This window comes from Melanotaenia boesemani, chromosome 21 (assembly GCF_017639745.1).
Source record: "Melanotaenia boesemani isolate fMelBoe1 chromosome 21, fMelBoe1.pri, whole genome shotgun sequence".
Classification (NCBI taxonomy): Eukaryota; Metazoa; Chordata; class Actinopteri; order Atheriniformes; family Melanotaeniidae; genus Melanotaenia; species Melanotaenia boesemani.
Genome location: NC_055702.1, coordinates 14455473 through 14476641, shown reverse-complemented (window position 1 = coordinate 14476641; position 21169 = coordinate 14455473). Strand labels below are relative to the sequence as shown.

At 35.6% G+C, this 21169-nt stretch overlaps 1 protein-coding gene across 4 annotated transcripts in view; it reads left to right on the top strand.

Moving 5' to 3' along the window:
* The window catches only part of LOC121632725 (protocadherin-15-like), a 210851-nt gene that overhangs the window by 135210 nt on the left and 54472 nt on the right, over positions 1 to 21169 (top strand). For all 4 annotated transcript variants that reach the window (XM_041974432.1, XM_041974433.1, XM_041974431.1 and 1 more), the window contains 6 exons: positions 3438 to 3557; positions 3730 to 3915; positions 5603 to 5839; positions 8852 to 8968; positions 11616 to 11756; positions 18728 to 18840. In XM_041974432.1, coding sequence (XP_041830366.1) covers positions 3438 to 3557; positions 3730 to 3915; positions 5603 to 5839; positions 8852 to 8968; positions 11616 to 11756; positions 18728 to 18840 — 914 coding nt within the window. The remainder of the gene's footprint in view (positions 1 to 3437; positions 3558 to 3729; positions 3916 to 5602; positions 5840 to 8851; positions 8969 to 11615; positions 11757 to 18727; positions 18841 to 21169) is intronic.

Sequence of the window (21169 nt, the reverse complement as noted above, 5' to 3'; positions counted from 1 at the left end):
TTGTTTTACAATGTCCAGAGAACCACCATGCCTCTGGAAAGACCAGCAGATCTGTCTCTGTGCGCACACAATCGTTGTAGGAGGATCATTTTCCTTGATGTGAGCCACACTGGCACATCTAAAATCCATCTGTTACGACCCCACCTCAAAATCTAGGGGATAAAGGGGTCGACAAAAAAAAAACCGGACCAAACTTAAAGATATATACACAATGTTTTATTACAAACCCAGGTTCCAATCCAAACAAAAAAAACAAACCAACCAAAGGTGTCCAAGGTACGGAATATCTTGTCCGGTTACAAAAAAAAAGAAATCTAATTAACTAAGGGTGTCCTCAATTGATGTAACAATTAACAATTACAAAATAAATAGTTCTCTTTACTTATTTTTAACTTTAACAATCTTTACCATTATACAAACCAAAATCTTACTAAACAAACTTCAAGCTTCTTTTGAAAAACAAACCAAAAATCAATACCACAAAATAAATCAGAAAGCTATTTAAACTACAAACCAAATACAGCTGCAAAACTTACCAAAAACAAAAGCTACTCACAAACGATGAGAGCGAACAATCTCAATTTCTCTTAACTTAAACAAAATGGTGTAATTATAGGGAAAACTAAATGCTCTTACAAACAATCAACCAACCAACGCTTCACTAACAAGCCCAGATGGCAAGCTGAGGGCCTAATGACCAGCTGCCCCGAATGTTGGTGCTTCCTTCCTTTTAAAGGCCAGGTGTTCCACTGGTTGGTTTGTCTGGAGGGCAGTCGTCCAATCAGGGAGTCAGAAGAGCAGGGCGGTCTCTCAGGTCCACAGCCAATTGCAGATTTGCAATCACACAGGTGGCTTTGCTTTAACACAGAACCTGGCCACAGGCCGGGGGATGTGACACCATCTAAATAGATACGGGTCAAATATGACCCAAAACAGCCTCAATGTCTAAAAATTTGTAGCACCAATACAAAATAAACAATTGTGAAATTGTTTATTTTTATGATTTTTTTTTAGGTCATTTTAGGCCGAAAGAATATTTTGGGTAATTTTACTGCTGTCGACATGGGTCATGTAAGGGTTAATTCTCACTTGGTGGAACATCCTTGTAAATATCGTATTGCTATAGAAGTATAATGAGCAATAATTGTCATGATTTTTCCTGACTAATGAACAACTAAACCCTAAAACCTTGACTTAACCCTCAAACAACCACAACATGTTTCTTAATGTAAGTCATTAAGAAACATGCACACACAGTTTTCTAAGTGTGAATCAATTATTTTTTTAACTCTTGCCACTAAGTCCCAAATTACTTTTTTTTTCTTTTGGGGCTTATGTATGGTGAAATAGCTCTGTAAGCAAAACCTGCTGTAACCTTGCACACAAAAACATGCTAATGATTCCTCTGCTCTGCTCTCATCTGTTTTAATGCTGTCAGAATGCTGATTGCACAAGATGAGCTCTCAGACAGGGTCAAAGGAAAATGGGCTAGCAATTTATCAATTTCTCACCACCTTATTTTACTAGTTGAAAGACATGATGATGAGAAGTCAGGGTTTGACACATACAGGATACAGGAGGAAAGAAGGGAAACATTGGAAAGCTACTTCTTTTTTCCTCATGAAAATTAATACTGCTGTCTCATTCACTTTGTGAAGTTTGACATTTGGTGTAAAATTGCCCTAATTTCTTTTGGAGTGGGTGACACTCGAGTGAATTAGTGAATTAGAGAAGAGGTCAGCTCTGTGGGCCTCTGGTAAAAATATGTTGATTACAATATTTGCATCATAGATGACAACTGATATATTAATTAGAAAGGGTTTGAATATTTTTTTCTTTTTTTAACAAGATTGGTCTATTTGTGATTTGTACAAGTTAAACAGTGGTGGACAAGAAGCACTATGCAAATAAAAATAAAGCTTCAGTTTCCAAATATGTTACACAAACATTTCGCACATTAAGCTGTGCTACCACTAGCTTATATTTAGCTTGTTAGAAAACATTTTAAGGGTCACTACCAACCAACCCCTTAGGTTTCCAGATGAACATAAAAAAACATAAAAACTTGATTTGAAGTGAGGCTAAAATAAAACACTATGGTCTTAATTTAAAAAATCTGAAAAGAAAGCCTCCAAGTGTTAAACATTATGTTGAACTAAGCATATTTACGGCTACCTTGTGGCGTATGACACTGATAGGCAGAAGAGCAGATTCAGTTGAACATCAGCACATATTGGGAACACTATTTAACTAAAACAAAACAAAAAAAAAGTTATCGTATCAAGTGTAAAAAGAAGCAAACTTTTACATCAGAATTATGATCTGTAATATAAAAATAAATCATTAATCATGTGCCTATGGAGGCACAAACTGAGGGTTTTACTCTTGGTAAGAGCCATGACAACGTAATTGTGTGTGTTCTTGTCTGATAAAAGGAAATTGAGAAACCTCAAAAACCATTTAGAATGTATTCTATTTCATAAAAAAAGCCTACATAGAATGGTAAGGACACAAAATTGAAATGGGATTTGACCGATTTTATAGGAAGTTTGCTTTTTACTTTATATCTTTTACATCAGGATAATGATCTGCAATATACACAAATTCATGAAGGAGGCACAAACTGAAGGTTTTACCACTGGCCCAGACATCACTAAAAATGTATGAAAGGATCTCCTGGTATCTTAAAAGCTCGGTTAATACAAAACAATATAAAAGTCTCAGAGAACTAGCCTTTAGCAGGAGAAAGTAACATGATCTGCCAAACAAGAACTGATTCTTTAAATTTGCTTTGGGCCGTTTTATACTTTTTTTCAATACGAAATTGTAAAAGACTGAGATAAAAACTTAAAACTTAAACTTAAACTAAAATATTAAAACAAATCTGTCATTTTTTAATTTATTACCTTTTGAAAATTGGGTTATGTTTACTAGCTTAGTTATTTGCTGTAATTCATTTAGACATTATCTTTCCTAAAATAAATGGGATACTTTCTGTAGTCAGTGGAAAAAAAGGGGGAAAAATGGAGATGACTCAATTTGGGTAAAATTTTAAATTCTCTTTGAACTCCAGCTTAAATATTCAGAACTTCTGTATCTTCGTAGTAGTTTCCAGGTATGTTTGGTATCTACAGAACCAAATATTCCCAAGGTGGCACAGATTCTAAACAATTTCCAACATGTTTCTGTATTAACTCAAATTAAATAAGCCATGGCAACTTAATTATATGTGTCTTCTTGCATGACAAAAGCAAACTGAGAAACCTGAATAGCTGTTTTCATTTTCTTTAAATTCATAAGAATTGTCACATGGATTGAAAATAACACAAAGCTAAAGGAGATTTTGACTGATTTCAGAGAAATTTTATTTCTTGCTTTCACTTTGATGTAAGTTTTTTTGTTTGTTTTTTTGTTTTTTTCCTTATTTATTGGTTTAGGCAACAGATCCAGATCTGGGGGCAAGCGGTCAGGTCCATTATCGGCTCATCAACCACCAGAAGCTGTTTGTCATCAATTCCACTGGAGCCATCAGAACTGCGGTGCCATTGGACAGAGAGGTCAGTGGAAGTCACAGATTTGTTACGGATGAAAGCCAAAGTTTATTGGAGTTAGAACATCACAGACAGCAGTAAACAGTGGCAGAGAAGTCAGTGTATATATATTTTTTTTTTCTTGCAACTGAATTGTTGATTTATTTTCTTTTTATTTACAATTTCTGTGGCTTTGAAGGTGAAAGGCCACTACTTTTTGGTCGTTGAAGCCTCAGATGGTGCGGTAGACCCTCGGCGATCCAGGCTGACGCTCTCTATCACCGTTCTTGATGTAGACGACAACAGCCCAATATTCTCCCAACAAACTTACAATATCAATCTACCAGAGAACAGCCCTAAAGATACTGTCATATTGCAGTTAAAGGTGGGTGTATGGGTAGAAGGAAAGGCAAGTTTGTAACTTATGTAATAAGTGTGACAATGTTTTGGTAAGTGTTATATTTTATGAGACAAAACCCCATTCTGATGTGAAAATCAACTCTTTTCTGCAACTTAAAAGCTGTAAAACTGTACAAGTTTTGGTTACCTTGTTAGATTTCTCTAAGTCTTGACTGGCAGAAAGAAGTGACCTTTTTTTAATAATAATATATGAGAATATATTTAATCTTGAACAGAAAGCAAAAGAGATGATTGGTGACTTTGGGTAGAACAGGAGTAAGTTAAGCATTGTTTCTTGCAATTTCACTCTTGGATAGTTTAAGTATTTTTCTTTTCATTATCTCCTGGGGAGATGAGATGGAGGTGGTGGTGGAATACAAATACCTTGGAGTTTAGCTAGACAACAGGCTAGACTAGAAATGCAACACAAAAGCATCTGCAAGAAAGCACAGAGTGACTGTACTTCTTACGAAAGCTGAGATCATTCAATGTTTCCACCAAAATGCTGCATATCTTCTACAAGTACTATCATGGAAAGTGCAATCAGCTTTGCAGCCATCTGCTGGGGCAGCAGCATCAAAACCAGAGACTTAAAGAAGCTGAACAGACAGACAGAGATCAAGAAAGGTGGTACTGCCCTTAACATTGGAGTTGATGGAGTTGATTGTCAAGACAGAAAAATGCTGAACATAATGGGCATCTTCTGCACAACACAATGAGGTCACAACTTCTTTTCACGTTCACTGCAAGGCAGAAAGTTACAGATCACAACATGAGTTGCTTACCTAGACTAAAGAGAGAGCGTTAAGACAGGTTCTTATAGTAGGAAAAAGTTCTCCTTCCCATGAGATGTCACTTCTTTTTGCCAGTCAAAACTGACGCAAAGTAAAAGAAGATCTGGGGACATTTTCTGGGGTTGTGTCCTACAGTGAGACACGTTACTTGTGTTCAAAGCGCCAGTATTAATTTTTTAATCTTAAGTCATACATATATCAGCTTGTTAAGCATCGCAGTACAGGATGATACTTCAGTTTACTATATATAGTGGAACTTGAGTTCAGAGTAGTTCATCTGCAAAAGCATATAGCCATGTAGCTGTTGTATTCCTATCTTGAAAATATTTTGTGAAACTGCACCTGTTGAGTTATAACTTAGTTTTTAATATATCATTCAGTTTAGCATTTTAATTCGAATGCCGACATACTTGGAATGTCTAAAAGCTATTCTACTAATCAACTTAAATTTAATATTTTGAGCATATAAAAGCTTTCCAAGTCTCAAATTTGACCACAGAGTTCAGTCTGTGAGAATCATTTTAATACTTTTATATTATATTGGATTCACCAAATTGGTTTTATTTTACATTCCAGGCAGAGGTAGAAATGTAATAAAAAGGCAAAAACACCTGTAGTAGAATGCAAAATTGAAAATATGTGGTTTCCCTGAAGTGACTAGTTAAATACCTTCAAAAGAAAAAAATGATATAATATAGACCACCAACTGGACTTTAAAGGTTATTACCACAGGCATTTTAGACACACCAACTCAGCACAGACCTTAATGAAAATGCTGTTTCACCCCAGCACATTTCCTGTGGATCCTACTTGCAAATATGACTAATTTAACTTTCCCAAAAGCAGTGATATTACTTTTCCTGTTTTATTTCACTAAAGGCGACGGATGCTGACCTCAACTCCAACCTCACATATCGAATCAGAACTGAAGGACTGGATCCTGAGATAGCACAGCTATTCCATGTTGACCCCATGACAGGGGAGCTGTCAGTTCTCAAGGTTCTGGATTATGAGGCTCTGAATGATGCTGAACCGTTGTACACATTCACCGTAGAGGCCGCGGACACAGAGGGAACCATGCCTCCTGGCCTAGCCTCTGTTACTGTCAGAATAATGGTGAGTGTGTTGGTGTGTATTTCTGAGAGGATTTTTCTCTCTTTGCATAAGGACAAAAAAATAAAGTCAGTTTGTCTTTTGCAGCAAAACTTGAAAAATGTATAAATAAATAAATAAATAAAGACGGAAAACAGGAATCTCTCGGTTTAGTTTGCAGTTTGAATTGAAGACACAATTTATTTATTTATTTTTTTGTTGTTAACTACATTTTATTTACATGGGTGGATAAAGGCAACACAGCACTGTTGGCAATTTAAAACAAACCATATAATGACGCAACTTTAAACAGATGATACTAGCAGGTGGTATCCATTGAAGGAGTATTTCCTCACTTGGGCAAACATGAATCACAATAAGTCCACAAATTATGCAAGTTATTGAAAATTAAACTAAAATCCTTAAAGATTAGCAGTGATGTGGTGGCTCTTGGAGCATAATACAAATGCAAAAAAAAAAGTAATGTGGAGGAATTTCTGTGCAAAAATGCCAACGATACAGATTGATTACTTGTGATCTCCAGTCACCCAGACTGTTCTTGACCTGTTGAGCACAGGATTACTTCAGCAACAACTGGCCTGAAGTCTAGAATCCTTGTTGATTTGTTTGTTATAGAAGAAAGCAACAAAGACCTATTGAACAGTGGAAATGTGCTCTGGTCAGACACATCAATATTTTAGGTCTGTTTGGAAAGAAATGGACATTGTGTGCATTGAACCAAAGAAGATGAAAAAGAAACAACACTGTGGCAGCAACTTTAAGCCCAAAAATCAATCTCTGTCTTGTTTTGTCAGTACAGAAAAGTAAACTGAGATTTTGGAACAACAAAAATTTCCTCCAAGATCAAATATTTTGCAGTGATATCCTTCTTATTTTAGGAAGACAGCACACTACAAAAACAGCTGCATGACAAGAGGTAGGAGATATCCAGTAAATATTTTTAAAAGCACAAAGATTTTTTTTTTTTCCCCCAATTTAAAGATGTGTAAACACTATATGTGTTCAACAAACTGATGAAACACTATGTGGTGAACAAGTTCATTGTGTGCTCTATTTAACCCTTGTTGGCTTAAATAAAAGGTGATAAAAGGTAGAAAAGATTGCTTTGAATTTGATTTGTGATTTTGTGCGATATCTCAGATTTTTTGTTTTGTTGGGGTAATTGCACCTTGTTTTAAGACAATTGAGGACTGAAAAGTTACAGTTTAGTCTCTACCATCAAAGGGGACATGAAAAGTCTTATTTCAGTTACTGGATTTTCTTATTTTTGAACTTTTTAATTTTGGTCCTTTGCTTCCAAGAAAGCAAAAGTGATTTAAAAAAATGTCCAAAAAAATTTTGTCATGTTTTGTTTTCAGATATGTTGCTATGATGCACGGGTATGCAGCTTCAGTGATGCTTACCTGGCCACTCGGAAAATAGTCCAGGCCTGTTTGTCCATATGTTATGGGTCCAGCTAGGGCCCTTTGCCTCAGGTGTGACTGTGCTACCACTAGTTCTCTGTCAGCAACCCAATGCCTTCCAGTACGAATCTCTGTCCCAGCTTCTGCTATCTGTAGCCTTGTTCGATACCAACAGGTGTGGGTCAGGACAAGACAGTTAGAGTGAGGATATGGTTTGTAAACCATAAACTTGTTGTGTTTCCACAGCCAATCGAACCTTACCTGAGAAGCTGAGTATCAGCAGGAGAGCGATAGATGCCTCAGCTATGCAATAACGTGACACCATTGTAGCACTTTCTTTAAAGTATAACCAAAACATGACTCAGAAACAAAGGATGAGCATGGCGATCATCTAATAGTTTGTGTTCTTTCTTCTTGCCGGTGTCGCACGTGAAGTGACTTTTTTTCAATTAATCAATGGATTGCAGTGTCACACTCCACCCTTTTGGGTCAGATTGGTTAAACTGGTACCCCAACAGAAGGGTTCAAGAAAAGTAAAACGGGTTGGGTAAATACTAGGGTACCTATCCCAGTTTTTGTGAGGGTAAACGCAAAAAATGTGTCTCTACCTTCCCCATCCCAACCCGCAACCGTTGGTGGTGGAGGTCCCTGAAGTCCCTTTATTGCATGGGTTCTTTTGTTCATGTCACCACAAAGTCTTCTGTGAGGCCTCTGAAGGGGATCTATAAGGTGTTGTATGTTCACCTGAGCCACCTTACAATTAACTAAGTGGAAATAGACATCACTGTGTTATTTGCTTGAGCTCCACATTGTGCTTTTGCAAATCTAAATAAATATAAAATCACGCATATGAATTAACTATTAACCTGTTGCTCAAATAATTTTCACACATTAATAAAAGAGACACAATTCTTTTAAAAAAATTACAAACATGCTTTATATATTTTTGTCACATAAATTTGTACTTTTACCAAGTTTGATCTTTGGTAAAGTAATCTTGGTTGACATCTGAGATTGTAAAGTTTTCCAGAATTAAGTAGGCCATTCACAGCTTCCTTGTTGGTTTTTTTCATTTCTTCTTTGTCTGAGCTCGACAACTTTGAAACAGTAGAGAAAATCCATCATTGGACCAACGTGTGAGAAAACTAAAACAATTGCTTTGCAGTGCCCTGCCTTTGATTTCTTGTACTGCTGATGCCTGCTATGAATAAAATTGGTTTTGTTGTCCATTCCTTTTGCTGTGTTTATTACTACATTTTTTCCCATATGGATATGTTCATTTCTTTTCTAAGTCCAAGTCAAAGTAAATCAAACCCATAAAAGAATGTAAAAGTCTGCCGAAGCATTAGCGGGATGGACTCTGGGGCTGTTTTGCAGAGATTACATGTTATTACAGTGTAGTGTGATGTTATGATGCCTTGTGGAGACCAGATGTCTCTGAATCAAAGGAATCCACTAGCCCAAGTAAAAATTTAGCTATTACAGTAAGATAGAGAGAAACAAAACTATTGTTTAATTTTGATGTTTTCGTTGCTGTTGTTAAAAATGTGTCATTTCAGACACTATATGTTTACAGAGCTAATGCTATGCTGTGTGTTAAACCTCTCTCCAGGACATGAATGACTTCTCTCCAGCATTCAGCCGGCCAGTGTACCGAGGCATGGTTGCTCCAAATGCTGTCAAGGGAACCATTGTAACCACAGTTATGGCCAATGACTCGGACCCTGTGGTGAGCATTTCCAGCTGCTGATATTCAATCAAACTGTTTTTCAAAGCCTGCTCCTCAAATTGTATATTGGAATGCTGCAAGATAATGATGTCTGTGTGTGTGTATGCTGGAGATCTGTTCGTGCCTCATTTGCCCATGGAGCCTTTTCTTTTTTCTTTTCTTACATTTTTTTAAATCCTAGTGCACCACTTAGTGGCACCTCCACTGGGACTTTGAAGTCAAACACTTTCGTACTATATTCTGGTTTATTCAGCTTGCAAAAATGAGGGTTGGCATACTTAAGTATTACATTGTGAGTCATCAAATAATGTGATGCAGTGAAAGACCTGTTTAAAAGATGGGAGTATGCTTATACAGGGCTCTAAGTGCAGTGTTTGGGTCTCAAAGGCTTTGCTTAGATATAAATATGAAGTGTTTCTGTGTGAAAAATAAAAAACTATTATTCTGGAAACTATAAACATCCAACTGCTAAATTTTCAAATGTTCTCACTAAATAAATATTTGTGGAAAATACCAAATACAAACTCAAAAGTATCCCTCAAAAATCTCTGAGTCAATCAATATCTTCTGAATCAGTATCATTTCACCAGAAGTCCCTTTTAAAGCCTACACATATATATGGCTGTAAATCTCATTAATTCTCTGCAGATCCAAATATTACTTCTAAAGTATGAATACTTTGAAAAATATGTCTGCATACCGTTTTGCTGACTCACTTCAAGCTGTTATGTAAGGAAATGTTACATTGGAAAAAAGCAGGGCTGCGTTACTCCTTAAACTGCAGTCAAGTTCAACTGAAAAAATATATTTTTTCCACATGATTGTAAAGATTACACTCGGCACATTTAACACAGGAGCTGTTTTGTTTGTTTTTTTTAAACATGTCATTTATTACTGGCACAGCAACTGTAACTCTTTCCATGCTTTTACATAAAACAAGAGTCTTAGTGAAAATCTGCTTTCATTGTTTTGTTACAGCTGTCTAGACACACATGAAACCATGATCCAATAACATGATTGGAGGGACCAAGTCATCATTATTAGGGTTCACAGCCTCTAACTAAAGCACTCCTGTGTCCTTCAGTTTTTACAACAAAGCTTTCTTGCAAGGTCTTTTCAGTCACAGAGAGAATAAGGACAGAGGGCTAATTTTTATCTAACAGAACCATTTAAACATCAGTCAGACACACAGGTCTGACTGTATTTTATCTCTGAAATAAAGCATCAACATAACTTTTATTTGTTCATCTGGCACAGATTGTTTTTACAACACACATCTATCATTAATTTGAATTATAAATATAATAGCTATATATAATATAATATATATATATATATATATATATATATATATATATATATATATATATGAATAGCAAGTTTTAATGTGTGTTGTATTTTCTGAAGTCAACACAGAGTCATACACTGTGAAAAATAGGATCTGTGCCAGAAAATATCAAACCAATTCTGTCAACCACACTTGATTCACATCAAAACATCTAGTCCATTTGCTATGGAAAATTTAGCAAGATATTGCTGTATTTATATTTTTTGCACTTCTGTAATTTTGCCCTCTTTCTTGAAAATAAAAGAAAAGAGTCTGCAACAGATTTTGTTTCTGTAAAATATACCTTGTACATCTTTTTAAGAGCAGTTTCAAGAAATCATCAAAATCTCAATGAAGCCGTGACCCTGAAGTCAATGATAAATGTATGTTAACTTTCCACTGAAACTATCTTATCACAAACACAGGTAAGTTTAATTTATACCAACTTTGGATAATGGGTTTTCTTTTTTGGCATCTAATCTTTAATACAGCATTAACAAGTGAAGTTATTCTTTTGCTAATGACAGAGTTGTGTGAAGCGAGTCCCATAAACAAGAATAATTTAAGTGCCTACCTCCACTGATGTTGGGAAAAAAAACTATCGGATCCAAATCTGTACTAAAATACACTTTGGTAAAATTTTTATTCGAACCTACGTATAACTTTTTGAGTAATCCCATAACACCTACTTTCCTTGGCCGAGGAAACAAAGAAAGGGAGTTCAAAAGCTACAATCTTTTCAGCCTGCCCAGAGTGTACATGTTCAAACTCCGAATTTTAGTTTGGAGAAGTCCAAAAACAAAAGAAAAAATCTCTTTACATGAACATTTCTCTATCATAAAAGTATACCAGCATTTTTTTTTTTTTTTTTGCCTTACTTTTAGAGCAGAAGTTGATTAAAGCCTACAAAGAAATGTAATTTAATACTATTCATTTCCTAACATTGAGTCAAATTAGTTATACTGACTGATGGCTGCTCATAACTGAAAACATTGTGTTATTTGATAATATTAGAATTTTACCTTGTGTATAATCATGTAATGTGTATGTTTGTATGTGTATAAGAGGGAGAGAGATACTATTTGAAAGTTTTGGTCTAAGCAAATGATTTCACATATTAAATGTTATTTTAAAAAACATTAGATATCTATCTCTACCCTTTTCTGCACATTCAGGCTGACAAGCAAAAGTACACACAAGGTTGGCAGTTTTTCCAAAAACTAGAAAGAGCCATGTCATACAGATTTGTGCAACATTAGTTTAAATATTAGACCTTAATGTTAAAGCATCTCATTTTTTTTCTTCTTTTCTTCTTCTTAGGGTTCCCCTGCAAGCCTGATTCACTACAAGGTGGACCAGGAGGCATATCCATATTCTGCCAGTATATTTGATGTAGAAGAAGGAACGGGGCATGTGGTTACCAGAGTAAACCTTAATGAAGAACCCAACCTAAAGTTCAGTGTAAGTATACATGGAGAGTTGAACTTCCAAGTTACCAAATAATTTATAGAGAATGTTGTCAAATGCTTGCTTGAAAGAATTCTATTAGTTTATTTCTTTAGAGTACTTTGAGATGACTGCTACTTCTGAATTGGTGCTAGATGAAAATAGGAAACCCCCAAAAGGCTGGGAGAGGACATACAAAAAGATGGAAAAATGAGTTTTACTTTATATAAGCAGCTTGAGGAACCTGTTAATTAGTTTAACTGGCAAGACGTCAGTGACATGATTAGGTACAAAGTGAGCACCTTAGAGTTCGATTCTCAGAAGTAAAGATGGGTGTATGTTCAGCACTCTGCAAAACTTGTAAAACTTGGGACACAGTTGAAAAAACTCTCAATATAAGAAGAAGAACCCCATCACACTCATTAATGAATTCTTATTTATTTTAGATTACTCCAAATATTGGTCCAAGTCGACAGTTTTGTCCATTAACTGTAATATTGTGTGATGCACTTCTGCTCAAGTTGATACTGTTGAAATCGTGATCTTGTATTTAAACAAAATGACTTACAAAAACTACACACAAAATAAAAAAAAATTTAAAAAAAAAATTTAAAAAATTATATGCACTGCCTCTACCACTACATGACAGCATCTGGGTCCAACTGGACTCACAGCAGTCTGACTACCACATAGTTATGATGTCCCATCATGTTTGAATTCTTGCTTGTGTTGTTCTTACTCACAAATGGAAGTACCTTTGGATAAAAGCGTCTGCTAAATGACTGTAGAATAGAATTTCCAGAATTTACCAACTACCACATTACAGCCCTGAAATAAAGGAATAAACAGATCCCTCAGGCTTTTAGAGCTAGACAAACTGAACTACACTCAGCTTTTAAAATCTATCAAGAACTATCTCACACACTGGAATTCCCTACCCATATCGCTCATGGAGAGAGATGCCATGAGTAAAATGATGGTTTTACCAAAAATAAAAGACTTTTTTTCCATGTTACCCATCAAACTGTCTCCTGTGTGGTTTCCGTCACTAGACTCTTACATCTTTAAATTTTTGAGGGAATTTAAACAACCTGACACATATTAGCTGAAAAACTTCAGAAAACTGAAAATCATGGAGGATTCTATCTATCCAACTTCCAGTACTTTTTCTTACTGTTTCTTAGTCAGTAGGTTACTGTATATCTTAAAATGGTGCAAATCTCACCCATGAGATGAACCATGGTCAGATCTAGAACAAGCACTTTGCAAGAATCTGGAAATTACAAACTTACCAAAATATCAAATATCATATTTTTTTCAAAAGCATCAATTTTAGCTCATTTTTGGCAGCGTGATGGGAATTCCTTAAAATAACCAAATCGTCACTTTTCCCATGCAAGTATACACCCATCTGGAACAATTGTACACTAATTATATACAAAACACTGTTATAATTTGACATGCTTCACAATAAAATATAGAATATCTGCAACTCAAGTTTATAATAAGTCAAAAATATATACTGAACCAAATAAGACTTGCACTTCCAATTAGGGTAGCAGATCTTCTTAATTTCAGCACCCTCAAACTACTTTAAAAATATATACAGGTTAATGTAAAAAATGGATGTAACATTCTCTTTACCAACCTCAAAATGGAAAATGGGTTCAGATGCCTTTTTGGGGCGACGTTCTGGGGCTGGTGGGCCTTGGGTTTGGGCTCGTTCACTGTGCCTCATTTTTGCGGGGCGCTCTGGCTTCGGTCTTCCTCTACCTCCTGCTGGGTGGGTGCGTGGTCATGTCTGTGGTAGACTGGCTAAGAGTTGTGCTCTGAGGTTGCAGCTGGTCTCCCAGGTCCCGGAGGGCTCCTGGTCTGCCTTTGACCTTGCAGGGACCTGTCGCATTTGCACAATCAATGATCACTATTCATGCCTTCTATTTTGCCCCTACCTTTACTAACCTGGATGCTGAAACAGTCATTATATTGTCATGTGGGTTTAATAACTACAGTTACGTTGATGTTTTTTCTTTGTGTTGCTGAAGTCTTTGTTGTTGTGATTCTTGAGGATTTCTTTTTTCAGCTTGTCTGTTTTTTGTAGCTTCTCTTAATGATTGTCAGCTTATTGTTGCAGCTGGTTTTCTTTTTCCTTACAGGTGTATCAGTTGGTTTTTCGTGTTTAGATTGAACACTTGATGCTATTGCTTTATATCTGGTGTATCTTTGTCTCCTTTTTCTTATCTTGACTCTTTTTTTCTTCTGTTTACTCTCTCATTTCTTTTGCGCCCACCCTTCTTGTCAGGTCCAGGATTAATATGTAAATTCTGTAAGTAAACAAATTTAAAGAATAATACTTAATTATCAAGAAAGGCCTCATATCAACAAGGATCCTTTTGCTAAAGCGAATTTGTTCAGCATAACCCATCGGCCAGACCGCTATGCTTGCTATGATGATGGAAAAGGCATGTTTTTAAAAAAAAAAAAAAAGTTTTTAGACCAGCATAATTTCCCATTCAGACATTTTTCAGGGAAGGATTTGCATATTTCAGCAAGAAAATACTAAACTGTAAACTGCATTTATTTCAACAGCATGATTTTTTTCAATAGAAAATTTTCATCAATTGAAAATATTTGATGCATAATGAAACACAACAAAGAAGATCCAGAAATATTAAACTGACAGAGTCATATATCAGATAAGAATGGGATAGCATTTTTCTACGGGACAGTTCCCATTTACAGACTTGTTAAAAGAAATAGATGCTACGCATTCGTAAACATGCCCCTGTCCGAACTTTCTTGAAATGTCTTGCTGCCATCAAATTGATGATGAGCTCAAATTTTTGATAAAATAGTAAAGTGCCTGACTTTCAACTTTTGATATGTTTTCTGTGTTTAATTGTGAATAGATTATAGGTGGATGAAATTTTCAAACCATTACTTTCAATTTTTATTTACATTTTGTACAATATCCCAACTTCTTTGGAATTGAGATTGTTAATTAAATGAAAAGTGTGGAACACAACGTATGCTGCTTCCAATCTTTGATTGACACTGACAATAGTTATGAGAGTAAATATATATGAAAAATATTCAGCATTTTTTTTTCTTTTTTTCTGTAATTTGTATCAAATATGTTTATTTCAGAAGGTAATACATTTTGTACAGACAGTCAAAGCAGTATATTGTGTGACTGTGCTGATAACCTGATAACATTGACAGAGTATTGGACAGTGCATGGTCCCTCTTAGGAAAAATGGATAGCATTCAGCGAGAAACTGTGAGCATGATGAAAATAAAAGTTCACAAAAACATCAGCATGTTGGCTTTGTTACTGTAAGGATACTGATGATAGAGCTTTTCTCCGAGGTACACTTTTGCTAAATAAAACCTCACAGTGCCCTGAATGTGGCTCTTGAATCTAGTCTTCTTTTTAGTGAAATGCTTTGTTAGACCCTGTGCTGATATTTTTGTCTTCACTGAATTCAAATAAAAAATATCCATATTCAGTTTAACTACAAGAGGAATCGGCTTGTTTCAAATTACATCAATGTTGTGTTTAGACATTTTAGGCCAGGCTCATTGTGAATATGTGTACCCTCAAGCTAGCTATGACACTTCAACACCAATTGCATGTATCATTGAAAACAAAAATAGCCTCTAAATATGACAACCCTGTACACACCAATCTGCTGCACATATAAAACAAGTTCAAGTGGTTCTACTGGGGTAAAAGAAAAAGAATTAATAAAGCTACTACTTTTAGCTGCTGTCATTTTAATGGTTGAACTCCCCAACTACCAGGTCCAGTGTTGAAATGATTATTTGAAATTATACTCTCTTCACAGGATTAAAGAGGACACAATTACATTTTTTTTAAAAAAGCTTTATTTAAGTGCTTGGATTGAAAAAATATGTCACATTCATTACAAAAGAGTTAACTGTGTGAAAGTGATTCCTGGATTTAACTGAATACTCATTCAAAGTGATCTTTGGATGAGGTAGTAACAACTTGCCTCTGTTGATGTTTTGATTGTGTTGATGTAGATGTTTGTAATCCCATTACTGGCCATTTACCTATTTTTAACATACTTTTTTCTCTATCATTTAAAAAAAATACATATAATCTTATTATTATCCCAAATAAGTGAAAAAAATCCAAAGAAACATTTTTCCATTGCGTTTTCTTAAAGGTCCCATATTGTGCAAAATTCACTTTCTAAAGGTTTTCTAACAGTAATATGTGTCCTCATAGCCTGTGTATGAGGCCCAAAAATAGCATGTCAGCTCTCTCAAACGGGTGAGTCTGAGATCTTTCCCTTTGTGACCTCATGAAGAGAAATAACCACTAATTCCGGTAGTGGATACTGTCATTAACCTTCCCCCCCGGCTAGCTGAGCCAGTCCTCTGAAATCTCAGAGTAGGCACCAGCGAAAAGATCCTCTCCCAGGGAGGAGCATGGAGTGAGCGTGGACAGGCACCACTCATAAACATTTAAAGGTCAGACAAAGAAACAGCCAATTCGCAGTAGAGCTCACTAAAGCAACTTTAAGAATGGCTGAAATTAAGGACCAAGGCTGAATTAGTAGGGAAATTGCATTGTTTTAACATTATCGGTACAGTAAGCAGAAGCACACAGGTGATATCCAACATGAACACACACACAAATGATAAATAATTATATGTACATTATATGGCCTGACAGGGTGAGGATGTGCAGTATACAAATATAACATAAACCTATCCATAAATATGTAAACATGGTTTACATTATAAAAGGATTAAATGGGATTTGTCCAATACATTCATGTGCAACTAAACGTTACACACTGAAGCTACCGTGTATAGAAAGACATATTGGGAAGCTTTTTTTGTGTACAGAGTTCTGTTGAATGTGTTTGTGGGTAATTTTGATTTAACTTGCCGCCTTTTGTACTCCTGTAGCCTTTATTTCAGTTTTACCTGAAATGGGTTTTCTTTGCTCCAGAATGGAGCAAAACGGCACAAAAACTTCATTCCAATCTTGAACATTATTGTCAATGATTCACCTCCTGGAGAATTATTAAATCACTTTACTGTGATGCATTCAATGCACTATATGTCCATATGGCTGAGAGTCTTGACTTTAGTGTAAAACACCAGACAGTTCTATCCCGAGTCAATCAGATTGATCTCCCCATCTACAAACCCTCTCACTGAAGCTGTAGTTCAGACACTATGACTGGAGAAAATGTGTCTTTTCTGTCTCTGCTTTGCTTTACTTTTTTGATTTTTGTTTTAGTGGGTGAAACTTTGGGAGGACATCACATGAACTAGATCATTAAATATTTATTTGATCATCACTTTCAGGTTTTACCTGCTTACATGTTGTATTTCTCCACATAATAGTGTCTTTTCACAGAGGACTCTTGTAAATCCCCATCTAGTGCACATCATATACTGTAGTAGCTTATTAGCTTCAAAACTACCTATTCTCAGCTGTATGTCTCCTTCGAGCCATGCTAATTTCATCTTTTGATTGGGCTTTAATTAACACAACAAGGATTCAGCGTCCTCTGAAGATGTCGCCCAGGGGACTAATTCTACTTCATTTGCTTGAAATAACTGAAACAAAATGTCCAACACTTTGTACAACTTTTGCCTTTTGACTGAGATAAACACTTACTTATAAGGATGGACGCACAGTAAGAAATTCTGTATAGCGTATCGTATAGCAGAGAAGACATGTCCTCTTTACCTAAAGGCATCATAGCTGTAGGTATTTTGGGACACATTTGACTGCATAAATAAAATGTTCATAGCAACCAAATTAGACAGACTGAAATAAAACTGGTTATGATGAGAGTGAGCAGGACACTTAACCACCACAAGAGAATAAATGAGAGTTTTTTTTATGTTTTTAAGGGTTTCTGGGCTAAAGGATAAGATTACTCTAAGAATATTAAAAGGTTTATCAGTAACAATTTCCTGAATATGAGACAAGAGGATACATTTAAGTGTCTTTATATTGAGTTTGGTCCTAATAAGAATTCCTTGAGGCCTGATTAACAGTGGTTATCCCCTGTAATTAAATGAAGAAGGAAGACTAAGCAAGTAGAGACACCTAAGCACACCAGAGGGAAAACTCTCATTCAGTTTTCATGCAAATAATGTTTTTAAAATGCAGGAAAAAGTGTAGTAATTTCTTTTGCTTTATTCTAATTGCCTGTCTTGTTTTAAGTCCTGGATCATTTGCATTTTTTTTACCAACTTGGCAGATTTTTTTTTTTTTTTTTTTTGCCTTTTTTGGCTTTTCATTGCCTTCAGTGACTTCTACAGAAAAATGTAGCAACTTTTAGTACAATTCCAGCTACTTCATGGAGCTAATGCTGCTCTTTAAGGACCGTTGTCTGCTGTGTGAGATCTGAGTGACAACTATAAGGCAGACTCACTGTCACAGCTGCATGATAGAGCAAAGAAAGTACAGCAACATCCACTACCTGGCAGCTGACAGACATCTATAACTTAGACAAAACCTCAGAGACATTCTGTCATTTCTAACTTAACTGAATTGTGGTTTTGTCGTAGTCCTGAACTTAATGCATAAGTCTTAAAACGATGTTTTTCTTGCGCAAATACTAAGGTTTTTTTTTCACCTGGCAACAGAAGTGGAGAAATAAGTTAATGAGAGGCAAATAAAACTTCAGGGCAACTTTATTCATAAAGCACAATTCATCATCTAGTTGGTTCAGAGTGCTTTACTTAGGGAATCACTTTTACTGGGAATTCAGCTATCTTAAAACACAATTTATATGAGTACAGAGAGTAGCACAAAAGAAATAAGAGGGCCGGAACTAAATAGAATGTAAATATGATGTAACGATACCCTGAATATACCAAAAGGCTTATGAAGTCATTTGGCATCACAGCTCTTTTCTACAAATATATTGTAAGGTTTGAGAATGGTGTGATGTTCTGACACTGTTTTTCTGTGTGTGTGTGTTTGACAGCTGGTGGTCGTGGCCTATGATCATGGTCAGCCTGTGAAAGAAAATACAACTCTGGTTGAAATCACAGTCCTTCAGCCTTCAGTTATTCCCATCTTCACTCAGGAAGAATACAGGTACGCGTACACATAATTACACATTGATGTTATTTATTGCAACCTGGATGTTGGTCAATATTAGAAAGCAGCTACTTACATAACACGCAGTAGTTCAATACAAATAGAAACATTCAATTTAATTTCTTAAACTTAACTGGCAAGAAACAACTGAATAATTTTACATTATATGAAGCTTTTCCCAGATAAGACAGAAAAGTTGTTTTTCCATGTGAAAATGAATGTTCAATGAAACACATTTTTGGGTGCAAAACCTCTTTAGTGCTTCCTTTTACATTTCAGTTTTGATTAGCCCTTAAATGATGAGCCACAGAAGTTCTTTAACAGAATAAAAATAACATTTATGAATTTTGAGCCAATGAAATAACTTTCTAAAGAAAGGCAGCAGACACTTGGGACAAATTATTTCCTGTGTGATATCAGTGGTTGCATCTACATCCAGTGTAAGGAATAGATTATTTAAAAAAAATATATTATTTTTAGATGCAAAAGAAAACAAAAGAAGCGTTCATTTTGTCTTTGTGAAGACAGCTATTCAAAATATTTAATTAACTCTTTGTTTTGTAATGACAACTGTTTCAGCAATTGCACATGAACTTAGCAGCCATTCCTTTATGTCTCTTAGCTCACACACAGACACAAATACGAACTGCTTCCTAAGTCCTCATTATGATTCTTTCAGTTGCCTGCAGTTTTTGAGGACATGGGGTTACCTCAGGTTCTCTTCTCTGTGTTTGGCTGCACCAGATGTAAAATTGGCCTGCAATGTCTTGCTATTATCTCCATTTTCTCAATCTTCAGCTGTCAATCTTTCTATTTTTCATTGAAAATAAAACCAGCCTCTATTATTTTGGTTTTTGTCACTGCTTATGTGGATCTGCTTGTCTCCCTTAGTTGTGCTGGAATAAAGAATTGATCTCCTCTTTGCTCTTTATGTCTGTGTATGAGGCATCAGATGCAGAAAACTGTAATAATTCCAATCGAAAGTTAAATTTAGTTTACGTGTAGGCATTTAGTCTGATGTGGTACTCATAGCTGACGTGTTCTCTAACGTAGCTCAAAGAGCCTCTGTGATTTTTTGTGCTGGTTTTGTGGCAGTTTATCTACGCAGCTATAACTGTTGCCTATACAACAGTTTGTACTAAACTAATAGGCATATTGTGTTAATCAATAAAGACTTGTTATGCTTTTGCAAACTCATTTTAAACAGTCTTGTCTTTGATATCATCTTTTATTGTAGGAATGACAAAAGAAACGTCAGTGAGCTATATCATAATGTTTTTATGGATCTATAAGATAGCTTTTTGCTAAAACACTGTGTGGGCATCTCTGTGGGAGTGTGCACTTTGTAGAATTGTTGTTTGTGCATTGTGTACCTTTTTGTGAATATTGGTTTTTGTTTGCATTTATGTTTTTTTTGTGTGTTATCTTTCTTGTCTTTTTGAATTATTGCCTTTCTGTTCTAAGCTGTGTTTGATAGTATTTTTCAGTGGTTGCTGTTCTGCTGTAATTCCTTGTTGTATTCACACCAAATATAGTAGAATAGAATCACTAATATATTATCATTTATTAATGTCATTAGAGACTTGGCAATTGAGTTCAATTTTAACTGACAGATGTCCAGCTATGGGCAAGAGATACTGATTCCCACTTAAGAAAAGAGAACAACAGTGAAATAAAAGGAACCCCATAAATTAGCACATCTACTCTTTTCATACAAACATCTGGACTAGTTCTGTTCACTACCTGCTATTTATTTTAGCAATTGGTGGTGCTGGGCACAATATTTTTAAAAGGGGGTGTTGAGATGTTTTTGGGGGTGTTGGCAATCTGTTGTTTGATTTTGATGATTGACCTCTTTCAACCAATCAGGATGAAGGTCAGGAGAAATGAGGGTTAGCACCCAAATGCACCTTAGAAACACCAATGGCATCCAGAAGGAAGTGAACCTAAAGGTAGTATATTATAGAAGAGATCACACTTGAGCCTAAAAATATTTTCTTCTTACTATAAATACCCTGGACTTTTGTGAGTAATTTCCAATAGACCGAGTCAAAAGAGTCAATATTTTTGCAGCGTTTTTTCAAATGGACTAAGATTTGACCACAAATCCCAGCTTTAAGCTGCATGCACCCTGTTGCTTAATAATAGCCACCAGACGTACAAAATAATTTTAAAATGTAACACAGTAATTTGGATTTGATGGTGCACTGTGGCTGAAATGGACTTTTCCAGATTGTGTTTTGTGACTCCACTGCCAAGCATCAGAGTGGGCGGTGGCAGATGCAGCTGTTTTCCTTTTTTTTTTTGTCATCTTCATCCTGATTTC